We start from the raw sequence: 12,699 nt of genomic DNA on the forward strand, positions 1-12,699 counted from the left end.
AATTTTTGTATTTCTTATAGAGATGGGTTTTCGCCATGTTGGCCAGACTGGTCTTGAACTACTGACCTCAAGTGATCCTCCCTCCTCAGCCTCCCAAAGTGTTGGGAGTTACAGGTGTGAGCCATCGTATCCAGCCCAGAAAAAATATTTAAAAAACCACTGTGAAGTTGTTGCAAAAAGAACCTATCCGAAAAACTATGGAGAAGCCCAGTTTCCCTGTTCTACCATTTAGAAATAGTTGTTTTAAGAAGTCTGTCACTCCACATAGCCCAACAGCCTGTTAGGAAGAAGGGAAATGTCCTGGCACAATATTGCTACGTTGCATGAGGGTGGAAGGCAACTGCTGCCAAGTTCCAGCCATTGTCCTCACGTTAAAAAGAAGAACGAGTTGATTGGAGTCACTCATCACTCCAGTGCATTCTGCGCCATGAGATTAGACGCTCATTTGATCAGAGGTTTAGGGTCATGAGTTTGGTGTCCTTGATAAGATATATAGTACAACTGTCCTTTCCTGCCTGCAACCATGACTCCACTAGCCACAGGCTAAGTCCTCAGAGGATGCACCATCTTTGTAGTTAAATGCAAAGTGGAAGAAAATCACGAAGATGTCTAAGGCACTGTGGTGGGAGACCTAACCTCAGTTTCACATACAGGTTGGCATGCCGGGTACTACTCATCAGGTTGATTTTTTGGTTATTCCTATGCTTGGTTCTCCCAAGCCTCTTTATTTGAATTCATGACTTCTTTGGCATGTGCATTGACCAGTTAAATATATCCTTGCTAATAGAGAATAGCTCTACTATGTAGAAGGGAACAAAAAGCAAATTCACAGTATCAGGCCCACTGTCTATGACAGCAGCAGCATGAGGGCCTATGGATACCTGTCTCCCATCTCCTTCACTCCCCAACACAATGAAATCAACAAGAACTCAAAAGCAGCTCTCACCTGTACAGAAATGAAGGATGCTAATGCTCTAAAAGCCAAATAGTAATTTATTTTTAGAATCAACACAATTTGTTTCACCACCTCACCACAGAAAACAGATAAAGAAAGCAAATTACAACCAAAAATAGAGATGGACAGATTTATAACCAGAGATCCTGAACAAGAGAGTAGAATAAACAAAAAAGAAAAGTAAAGATAAAACAGAGGAAACCACTAATGTGTAGAAACATGGGAATCTGAGGATGCAATGGTTTATCAAAGTGTTGGGGAAAAATGGCTTATTAGGTATATGGTTTACCAATACAGCTGTCCCTTGGTATCCGTCGGGGGTTGGTCTCAAGACCCCACATGGATACCAAAATACCCAGATGCTCGCGTCCCTGATATAAAATACTGTAATATTTGCATATCACCTACACACATCCTCTTGTATATATTAAATCATCTCTAGATTACTCATAATACCTAATACAATGTACGTAAATGCCACATAAAACAGTTGTTATATTGAATCCTTTAGCGAATAATGACAAGAAAAAGCCTGTACATATTCAGTACAGGCAAGACCGTCCCTAAAAGGTCCATAAGCCTAAATGTAAACCCAAAATTATAACACTTCTAAATAAAAACATGGGAGAAAATTGCTGTAATATTCAGATAAGAAAATAATTGTTTTTAGATTTATCAAAAGTCACAAGCTATAAAAGAAAAAGATGATACATTAGTCATTATCAAAATTTAAAATTTCTGCTTTTCAAATGTCAATATCCAGTAAACATGTGACCTCAGTCCATTAGTGGAGAAAAAAGGAAAAGAAAGAAAAAATTAAAATATTAAATACGAACTTAAAAGAAAGTTTAGAAGAAAAGAAAAAGACAAGCCATGAAGTAGAACCAAATAGTCATCCCTCTCAACTCAGAGGTTCTGCATCTGCAAATTCAATCAGTCAACTGCAGATCAAAAGTATTTCATAGGATTTTCTAGAATAAAGAATCTAGAATAGCCTAACATGTTTTGAAGAAGAAAATGTTTGAAGACTCACTACATAATTCCAAAATTTACTGTACAGCTAAAGTAATCAAGACGGTGCTGCGTTGATATGAGGGTTTCAGTGGCTCAATAGAAGAGGGGAGTCCAGAAATTGATCAATGTATATATTGCATTTCAACAAATGCCCAAAATAATTCGGTAGAGATAGGACTGTCTTTCAATACATGACACTAGAACAACTGGACATCAAAATGCAAGAAAAATAAATCTCAACCTATATCTGACACCACATTAGAAAATTAACTCAATACGGACCATAAGCCTAAATGTAAACCTGAAGCTATACAACTTCTAGGTGAAAACATAGGAGAAAATCGTATGAATATTTTTGATCTGCAGTTGGTTGAATTCGCAGATGCAGAACCTCTGGGCCGGCCGCGGTAGCTCACGCCTATAATCTCAGCACCTTGGGAGGCCGATGCAGGTGGATCACTTGAGCTCAGGAGTTCCAGACCAGCCTGGCCAACATGGCGAGACCCCATCTCTACTGAAAATACAAAAGTTAGCCGGGCGTGGTGGCGGGCATATGTAATCCCAGCTACTCGGGAGGCCGAGGCAGGAGAATCGCTTGAACTCAGGACTGAGAGGTTGCCGTGAGTTGAGATCGCGCCACTGCACTTCAGCCTGGGCAATAGTGAGACTCTGTCTCAAAAAAAAAAAAAAAAAAAAAAAAAAACCTGTGGATACAGAGGGATCATTATTTTCTTCCACTCCATGGCTTGTCTTTTTCTTTTCTTTTAAACTTTTTTTTTTTTAAATTTTACTTTAAGTTCTGGGATACACGTGCTGAACGTGCAGGTTTGTTCCATAGGTATACATGTGCCATGGTGGTTTGCTGCACCCATCAACCTGTCACCTAGGTTTTAAGCCCTGCATGCATTAAGTATTTGTTCTATTGCTCTAAACTTTTTAAAATTAACATTTAATATTTTAATTGTTTTCTTTTCTTCTTTTTCCCCATTAAGGGACTGAGGTCACGTGTTTATTTTCTTGACATTGCCATTTGAAAAGCAGAAGTTTTATATTTTGATAATGGCTAATTATCTTTGTTTCTTTTATAACTTGAGATTTTTGTGATAAAACTTAAACAAATTTTTTTCTTTTCAAAAGATCACAGTGATTTTCTCCTATGTTTTCACTGAGAAGTTGTATAGTTTCGGGTTTACATTTAGGCTTATGGTCCACACTGAGTGAATTTTTGAATGTGGTTTGAGGTACAGGCTGAGATGTATTTTCCTTGCATTAGGATATCCAATTTTTCTACTGTCATTTATTGAAAGACAGTCCTATCTCTACTGAACGATTTGGAGCATTTGTTGAAAAGCAGCATACATATTGGTCAATTCCTGGACTCTCCTATTTCATCGATCCATTGAAACCCTTATTTCAACACTACACTGTCTCAATTACTCTAGCTTTATAGTAAATCTGGGAGTTATGTAGTGAGTCTTCAAACTATTTTCTTCTTCAAAAAATTTTAAACCATTCTAGGATCTTTATGTTCCCCTGTAAATTTTAGAATAAGTTTCCTCATTTCATCATAAACCTTTCTGAAATTGATTGCTTTAAATCTATAGATCAATTTGTAGAAAATTGATGTCTTAAAACACTGAGTTTTCCAATCAATAAATATAGTTCATTTCTCCATTTATTTTTCTTATTAGGTGCTTTGTGGCTTTTCTTATACACATTTTTCACATAAAAATGCTATCCCTAAATACTTCATGCTCTCTCTTGTTATAGTACATGATACTTTTAAAATAATGTCATTCCCAGCCATTCATTGCAAATATATAGACATTTTTAAAAGTCGATGTTGTACTGTGTGATCTTGGTAATCTTACTCATTATTTCCAGCAGGTTTTTCGGTGATAATTAACATAGGAAATCATTGTATCTGATAGTAAATATAGTTTTATTTCTTCTCAGGGTGCGGTGGCTCACACCTGTATTCCCAGCACTTTGGGAGGCCAAGGCAGATGGGTCACCTGAGGTCAGGAGTTTGAGACCGGCCTGACCAACATGGTGAAACCCCTTCTTTACTGAAAACACAAAATTAGCCAGGCGTGGTGGCACAAGCCTGTAATCGCAGCTACTCAGGAGGCTGAGGCAGGAGAATTGCTTGAACCTGGGAGGTGGAGGTTGTATTGAGCTGAGATCGCGCCATTGCACTCTAGCCTGGGCAACAAGAGCAAAACTCCATCTCCAAGAAAAAAAAAAAAAATTCCTGACTGGGCACAGTGGCTCACGCTTGTAATCCCAGCACTTTGGGAGGCTGAGGTGGGTGGATCCCCTGAGGTCGGGAGTTCAAGACCAGCCTGACCGACATGGAGAAACCCCATCTCTACTAAAAATACAAAATTAGCTGGGTGTGGTGGTGTATGCCTGTAATCCCAGCTACTCGGAAGGCTGAGACAGGAGAATCCCTTGAACCAGGGAAGCAGAGGTTGTGGTGAGCGGAGATCACGCCACTGCCCCCAGCCTGGGCAACAAGAGTGAAACTCCATCTCAAAAAAGAAAAAGAGAAAAATCCTTATCTGGGATGTATTATTATGTGTCCCATTACAAAGCAGGTTTTATTATTATTGCTTTCTAATATAAGGCATGAGATCTATTTTCTAATATAAATTTTTAAATTTCATTTTAGTTTAGATTCAGGGACCCATGTGCAGGTTTGTTCTTTGGATATATTGTGTGATGCTGAGGTTTCTATCAAATTCGTCACCCAAGTGGTGAACATAGTACCCAACAGGGAGTTTTTCAAGCCTTCCCTCCTCCCTGCCTCCTGCTTTTTGGAGCCCTCCAGTGTCTAATGTTCCCGTCTTTATGTTCATGTATACCCAGTGTTTAGCTCCCACTTCTAAGTGAGAACATGGTGCTTGGTTTTCTGTTTGTGCGTTCATTTACTCCATTTCTCATATAAAATTAGAAGTATATGACTTTTAATGATTCCATAAAATGTTTTCAAAGGGTAGCAATATAATTGCAAATGAAGTTCAGATTTATGAAATTGCCACAAATTGCTGAGCTGTGGAGAGCCTCTGTGTCACAGCCAAGGTGATCTGATCTTTTCGCCTTTGGGGCATGCATTGTCACATTCCTCGGCCTCATCATTTCAGGATCAAAGCTTAGCTTTCTTTCCTTACCCACTGGAGTGTGATCTCCCAGAGAACATGCATGAGTTTTCTTAAGGACTTAGTGCGCTGTCCTCTGGCCCTAAGGCGTGACGCAGTCTTCACCAAGTACTCTTCAGGCAGCTTGGGACCCAACGTCCCTTCTCTCCCTTCTCCTTATCTGCACTGTCTGTGTCTCTGCAGGGTCATTGACGGTCGAGACCTCATGCCCTTGCTGCAGGGCAACGCCAGGCACTCGGAGCATGAGTTTCTGTTCCACTACTGTGGCTCCTACCTGCACGCCGTGCGGTGGATCCCCAAGGATGACAGTGAGTGCTCAACCCGTTGCTTCCTGTTCCCTGCCAGGAGCAGGGTCCCTCAGGTGTATCCTGAACACATTCTTCCTTTCCTCCCTAGACCGGTCCTTTCATTCCAGGGCTGTCACTGAACACATGTTTTTGGAGAAGTTTCTCAGAATTGCTCTTTTGCAGAAGGGCAGGTGGGGGTAATGGAGATGCTAATTGGCGTCACTTAATTATCTCAGCAGATGCACATACATTAAAACACCACATTGTGCCTGGAAAAATCTATGCAATTTTTACTTATCAATTACACCTTAATAAAGAAAACAGATGTATGAACATAAGATTTGCCTATAAAGTCAGGGAGACACTTTTAAGAAACATACATTTTTAGCTGGGCGTGGTGGCTCACGCCTGTAATCCCAGAACTTTGGGAGGCCGAGGCGGGCAGATCAGTTGAGGTCAGGAATTTGAGACCAGCCTGGCAAACATGGCGAAACCCTGCCTCTACTAAAAAATGCAAAAATTAGCCGGATGTGGTGGTACACGCCTGTAGTCCCAGCTACTCGGGAGGCTGAGGCAGGAGACTCGCTTGAACCCAGGAGGCAGAGGTTTCAGTGAGCTGAGATCACGCCACTGCACTCCAGCCTGGAAGACAGAGTGAGACTCCATCTCAAACAAAAACAAAGCCAAAAATATATATATACATTTTTAGAAACAGGACTGATACCTGCTGGAAAATGTGTATATCATTTTACCAGGGGATTCTAATGTTCTCATTTTGTTGTAAGGATTGTATAATATTTAGCACTGACCTGTGGGCAAAAAGAAACCCAAGAACTAGCCTTGAGAAGATGGAAGAAGACAAGAGAAGCCAGCACCTTGGGTGCATGCCTCTGATGTGCTTGCTTGCTTGCTTTTTTTGGAGATAAAAAAATACTTATTGCATATCTTCTATGGGCAGGTTATTTTGTAGGCATAAGTTGTCATGGCTAAACTTTCTTTCTTTCTTTCTTTCTTTTGAGATGGAGTCTTGCTCTGTCGCCCAGGCTGGACTGCAGTGGCGCGATCTCTGCTCACTGCAAGCTCCGCCTCCCAGGTTCACGCCATTCTCCTGCCTCAGCCTCTCATGCAGCTGGGACTACAGGCTCCCGCCACCACACATGGCTAACTTTTTGTATTTTTAGTAGAGACAGGGTTTCACCATGTTATCCAGGATGGTCTCGATCTCCTGACCTTGTGATCCGCCTGCCTTGTCCTCCCAGAGTGCTGGGATTACAGGTGTGAGCCACCATGCCTGGCCGGTCAAGGCTAAACTTTCATTTATAAAAATCAATTCTAGACAGACTAAAGATAAAATGTAAGATTAAAAGTGTTAGAAGAAAATGAGTTTATGACCCAGAAATTGGAAGTTTTAAAAATTTTTAAAAAGTGACACACACGTAATAATATGCACACATTGCACATGAAAATTGGAGGTATCTAGTGATACTTTGAGATGGGCAATGCATAGTGATCAGTTTAGAATAATTGGCACATCCATCATCTCAAACATGCATAATTTCTTTGTGTTGGGAACACTGAATATCGTCCTTCTAGCTGTTTGTAACTATGTAACATATTATTATTAACTATAGTCATTCTACAGTGTTTAGAACAGGGGTCCCCAACTTTTTTGGCACCAGGGACCAGTTTTGTAGAAGACAATTTTTCTGCAGACTGGGGTGTGGGGATGGTTTTGGGATGATTCAAGCACATTACATTTATTGTGCACTTTATTTCTATTATTATTACATTGTATTATATAATGAAATAATTCTACAACTCATCATCATGTAGAATCAGTGGGAGCCTGAGCTTGCTTTCCTGCAACTAGGTGGTCCCATCTGGGGTGATGGGAGACAGTGACAGATCATCAGGCATTAGATTCTCATAAGGAGCATCAACCTAGATCCCTCGCACTGGCAGTTCACGATAGGGTTCATGCTCTTATGAGAATCTAATGCAGCCACTGATCTGACAGGAGGCGGAGCTCAGGCAGTCATGCCAACAACAGGGAGTGGCTGTAAATACAGAGATGGAGCTTCACGCTCTCGCCCCACCACTCACCTCCTGTGTGTGTGACCAGGTTCTTAACAGGACACGAACAGGTACCAGTTCGTGGCCTGGGGATTGGGGACCCCTGCTATAGAACGCTAGGACTTCCTTTGATGTGGCTGAAATGCGCATCATTTGACGAGTCTCTCTTTTCTCCTCCAGGTGGGGCAATTTGGAAGGCTCACTATGTGACCCCGGTGTTCCAGCCACCAGAAGCTGGTGGCTGCTATGTCTCCTTGTTATGCAGATGTTTTGGAGAACAGGTTACCTACCACAACCCCCCTCTGCTCTTCGATCTCTCCAGGGACCCCTCGGAGTCCACACCCCTGACACCTGCCACAGAGCCCCTCCATGATTTTGTGATTAAAAAGGTGGCCGACGCCCTGAAGGAACACCGGGAAACCATCATGCCTGTGACTTACCAACTCTCAGAACTGAATCAGGGCAGGATGTGGCTGAAGCCTTGCTGTGGGGTGTTCCCATTTTGTCTGTGTGACAAGGAAGAGGAACTCTCTCAGTCCTGGGGTCTTAACGAGAAGAGATAATTACAATGAGGCTACCAAAGACCACTATCTTTGGTGCTTTCAAGTTTGCAAGGAGTGCATTTAAGAGCCAATAAATTCATCTACCATTCCAGATTATTAAAGGCCCACTGGTTATTCCACTTGCTGCTTTTTTTTGGATTCCTATGGATAAATGTTGATTGAAATTTGTTTTATTTCCCGAAAGTCTATAATTTATTAATTCTCTCGTAAAAAATCCACACAATGACTGCTGATAATGTCACTGCAGAATTGCTACTTCTTCTGTTTTTCACCCAGTCTCCACCTTGCCTATTGCCAGCACCATCATTGGCCTTTGCAGTCTTCGTGACTTTCTTTGTTCTGTTCTCACATTCCACTTGCTGTTTCCTTGAGGTCTTTTTCTTCTCACACGGACTGTGTCTTGCAAGCCTATGTTTGGGTTCATTTTTCTTTGCATAAACTGAAGATGTGTAAATCGTGCCAAAACCAGTCGTCTTGCTACCACCAAAGTGAGTTCTGAATATGAATACCAAGAGGACATCCTGGCTGGGCACAGGGGCTCACTCCTCTAATCCCAGCACTTTGGGAGGTTGGGGTGGGTGAATCACTTGAGGCCAGGAGTTCGAGACCAGCATGGCCAACATCATGAAACCTCGCCTCTACTAAAAATACAAAAATTAGCCAGATGTGGTGACACATGCCTGTGATCCCAGCTACTTGGGAGGCTGAGGCAGGAGAGTTGTTTAAACTGGGAGGTGGATGTTGTAGTGAGCAAAGATTGCGCCACTGCACTTCAGCCTGGGTGACAGAGCAAGACTCCATTTAAAACAAAAACAAAAACAGGACATCCTCTGTGTGGTCTTGTCCATTTTGGCTAGCTTTTCCTGAATTTCTGTCTTAGATACTGCTGCCTTCCTGGGGTGAAGGACATCGATGACCATTTGTTGCCTCTGAAGAAGTTGGTAGCTCATGACCTTCCTGTGTAGATAGTTACCGTGTCATTCATGTTGACAGCTGAGTGCACTGGTGCAATCATAGCTCACTGCAGCCTTGAACTCCTGGGCTCCACAGCAATCCTCCCAGTTCAGCCTCTGGAGTAGGTGGCACTGCAGACACATACCACCACACCCAGTTCTTTTTATTCTTTTGTAGAGAATGGGTCTTGCTATGTTGCCCAGGCCAATCTCAAACTTCTGTCCCCAAGTGATCCTCCTGCCTCAGCCTCCTAAAGTGCTGGAATTATAGGCATGAGCCACTGCACCAAGCCTCGTTTCCATTTTCTAAATATGTCTTTCCGTGCCAGAAAACAGGCACCTACAGACACCTGTGCCATCTGCTCAGCTGCTTTGCTCTAAATATAAGGCCCTGTGTCAACAGGAGGCAACATACCAGGCATTTAAACAGTGCATTAAGAGAAACAATCTGAACATGGCCACCAACCAACCAAAAGGGTTTATGTTTGTCAACAATACATAGAAACTGAATCAAGAGTGGTGCAATAATTCAGCAAAACACGTGTGAACCCAGAAAGTCTGAGACAGTTCTCAGTTAACTTGGAAAGTTTCTTTTGCCAAGGTCGAGGACGTGCCCGTGACACGGCCTCAGGGAGTCCTGACGACATGTGCCCAAGGTGGTCGGGGCACAGCTTGGTTTTACACATTTTAGGGAGACATGAGCCATCTATCAACATATGTAAGAAGTACATTGGTTTGCTTTGGAAAGGCGGGACCACTTGAAGCAAGGGCTGGAAGACTTGAAGTGGGAGGGGGCTTTCAGGTCACAAATGGTGAGACACAAACGGTTGCATTCTTTTGAGTTTCTGAGGAGTCTTTCCGAAAGAGGCGATCAGATGTACGTCTATCTCAGTGAGCAGAGGGGTGACTTTCATTAGAATGGGAGGCAGGTTTGCCCTGAGCAGTTTCCAGCTTGAGTTTTCCTGAGTCATTTTGGGGGCCCAGGATATTTTCCTTTCACACATGCTAGCACTGAGTGACATAGCAATTGGTCTCCTGGCAGTCTGGAAATTTCAGCAACAGCTGATAAGCCATTGCCTCTCCTGAGCAGCCAAGTTCTAGAAAGCAAAGGGAAGTAGGCATTAGCAACCTGGGAGGAGCACTGCTTTGATTCCCCCAGAATGTGCCAGAGCGTTGATGAGGTCTCTTATTTCCTTCTTAATTCAGCCTCTTGATTTAGGTATAAACACTTGTGTGAGATTGCCCAGAGCTGCCATAAAAATCACCATAAACTTGGTGGTTTAAGAAAACAGACGTTCATTCTTCCACCACTCTGGAGGCTAGAAGTTCAGAAATCAAGGTGCTTCCTCGGAGGCCCTGGGTAGAATCTATCCTTGCCAATCCTTGACATTCCTTGGCTTGTGGACACATCACTCCAATTTCTGCCTTTGTCATGACATGAAAGTCTACGCCCTGGGTCTTTAAATCTTTCTCTCCTTATATAGAGAGATTATAGTCATACAGAATTCAGAACCCACCTTCATCTAGTATGACCTTGTTTTCCCTTGATGGCATCTTTAAAGACCCTGTTTCCAAATAAAGTCTCATGCACAGGTACCAAGGTTTAGGACTTTAATGTAACTTTTGAGGAGGTCATAATTTAATCTGTTGCACCCCTATATACCAAGAAGAGTACCTGGGACTTGGAAATGCTCTGTAACTTGCTCAGGAGAACACAGCTTAGGTGTTACTGGGCTGAGACTGGGACCCTAGCCATGCCAACCCCAAACTTCCATGTACATCAACCCTATGATGTTGAAGTAGGAGGCAGGACTTGACTCCAGAGGTGGGGGTTGGACACCAGACCAGATTGAGGGCTAGCTAAAACAGGGCAGACTAAAGCAGCTTTCAGTCAGACACGCCCACCAGTGTGCCATGTCAATTTACCATTGCCACGGCAATACCCGGGAGTTACCACCCCTTTCCATGGCAATGATGCAATAACTCAGCGATTACTACCCTTTCCCTAGAAATTTCTGCATAATCCACCCCTTAATCTGCATGCAATTAAAAATGGGTATATATTTTGGGAGGCTGAGGTGGGCAGATCATTTGAGGTCAGGAGTTTGAGACCAGCCTGACCAACATGGTGAAACCTTGTCTCTACTAAAATTACAAAAAAATTAGCTGGGTGTGGTGGAGCATGCTTGTAGTCTCAGCCACTCAGGAGGCTGAGGCAGGAGAATCGCTTGAACCCGGGAGGCAGAGGTTGCAGTGAGCCAAGATTGTGCCACTGTGCTCCAGCCTGGGTGACAGAGTGACGTACGGGCTCCAACAAGGAAAAAAATAAAAATAAAAATAAATGGGTATAAAAATATGACTTCAAAACTGCCCTGAGCTGCTACTCTCTGCCTGCAGGGTAGCCCTGTTCTGCAGGAGCAGTCACGGAGCTGTAACACTGTCACTTCCATAAAGCAGTTTTCTTCTACCTCTGGTTTGCCGCTGAATTCTTTCCTGAGCTAAGCCAAGAACCCTTGTGGGCTATTTTGAAAATACCTTAACCTTAACCATTTTGAGACTCACCTGTCCTCCAGGAGTGTCTCTCAAAGGTGCAACCCCAGGAGTAACATAATCATGTATGTTTGTCAATTTGCAATTGCAAAAACGTGGAACCAGCCCAAATGCCCATCAATCAACAAGTGGATAAAGAAACTGTGGTATATATATGTACAAATAAATACTAATCGGCCATGAAAGGAATGAATTAATGGCATTCGCAGCAACCTGGATGGGTTTGAAGACTAAGTGAAGTCACTCAGGAACGGAAAACCAAACATCATATGTTCTTACTCATAAGTGGGAGCCAAGCTATGAGGATGCAAAAGCCTAAGAGTGACACAATGGACTCTGGGGACTCTGGGGGAAAGGGTGAGAAGGGGGTGACGGATAAAAGACTACAAATTGAGTGCAGTGTATACTGCTCAGTGATGGGTGCACCAAAATCTCACAAATCACGACAGAAGAACTTACTCATGTAACCAAACACCACCTGTTCCCCCAAAACCTATGGAAATAAAAAAAAATTAGAAAATTATGTGTGTTTGTCTTATTTTAATGGACCTATACTGTTGCCTTGTCTTTACTAAGGAGTAATATGAATGCGTCAAGTGAAAGACAAATAACTGTCTTAATATTAACTATTAAACAAGGATATCTTTTTCCTAAGTGATTTGGGGCAACCGTATTAGATCTTATTTGTCCACAAAAGAATTCCTTACAAAGGCTGAGCAATTTCTCTGCCACTCTTTGTTATAAGATCTCTAAAACATCCTCATTTTCTCATCACTGTTAGGAGGAGGTTCATCTTGAATTTAGAATACCCTAGAACAGAATCTTAGGATTTTAGCCTGAGAAATAACTTCTGAAATCTTCTTCTCAAATGCTCGTAATTTTGCAGATGCAGAACACAGAGTGTGGAGACATGAAGAGGCTTTGGTGAGTCTACACTGTAAAGGGAGCAGGACCATGAGGTCTGGACCCAAGGTTGTCAACCCCACATGAAAGGTCCTTCTCCCTCCCTGGCCCCTGTCCTTCCATTTTCTTTAACCACATGCCAAGGAGAAGGTAGTAGATAAAAGCAAGCTATGTACAACCAAGGGAACACGTTCTTTTCCACACAGTGGTGTTTAGAGGCGGAAAGAATGTTCTCTAGGG

General features: G+C 42.6%; 1 protein-coding gene and 1 pseudogene across 4 annotated transcripts in view; one reads left to right on the forward strand and one right to left on the reverse strand.

Annotated features, from left to right (window-relative positions):
• The window catches only part of ARSF (arylsulfatase F), an 84,785-nt gene extending 76,628 nt beyond the window's left edge, over nucleotides 1–8,157 (forward strand). For all 4 annotated transcript variants that reach the window (XM_030934174.1, XM_010383489.2, XM_030934173.1 and 1 more), the window contains exons 10-11: nucleotides 5,314–5,438; nucleotides 7,671–8,157. In XM_030934174.1, the coding sequence (XP_030790034.1) occupies nucleotides 5,314–5,438; nucleotides 7,671–8,053 (508 nt within the window). In that variant the 3' untranslated portion in view covers nucleotides 8,054–8,157. The remainder of the gene's footprint in view (nucleotides 1–5,313; nucleotides 5,439–7,670) is intronic.
• Nucleotides 8,158–8,238: 81 nt separating this feature from the next.
• On the reverse strand, nucleotides 8,239–9,038 carry LOC115898620 (annotated as a pseudogene).
• Nucleotides 9,039–12,699: the final 3,661 nt, after the last annotated feature.

This window comes from Rhinopithecus roxellana, chromosome 7 (genome assembly GCF_007565055.1).
Source record: "Rhinopithecus roxellana isolate Shanxi Qingling chromosome 7, ASM756505v1, whole genome shotgun sequence".
Classification (NCBI taxonomy): Eukaryota; Metazoa; Chordata; class Mammalia; order Primates; family Cercopithecidae; genus Rhinopithecus; species Rhinopithecus roxellana.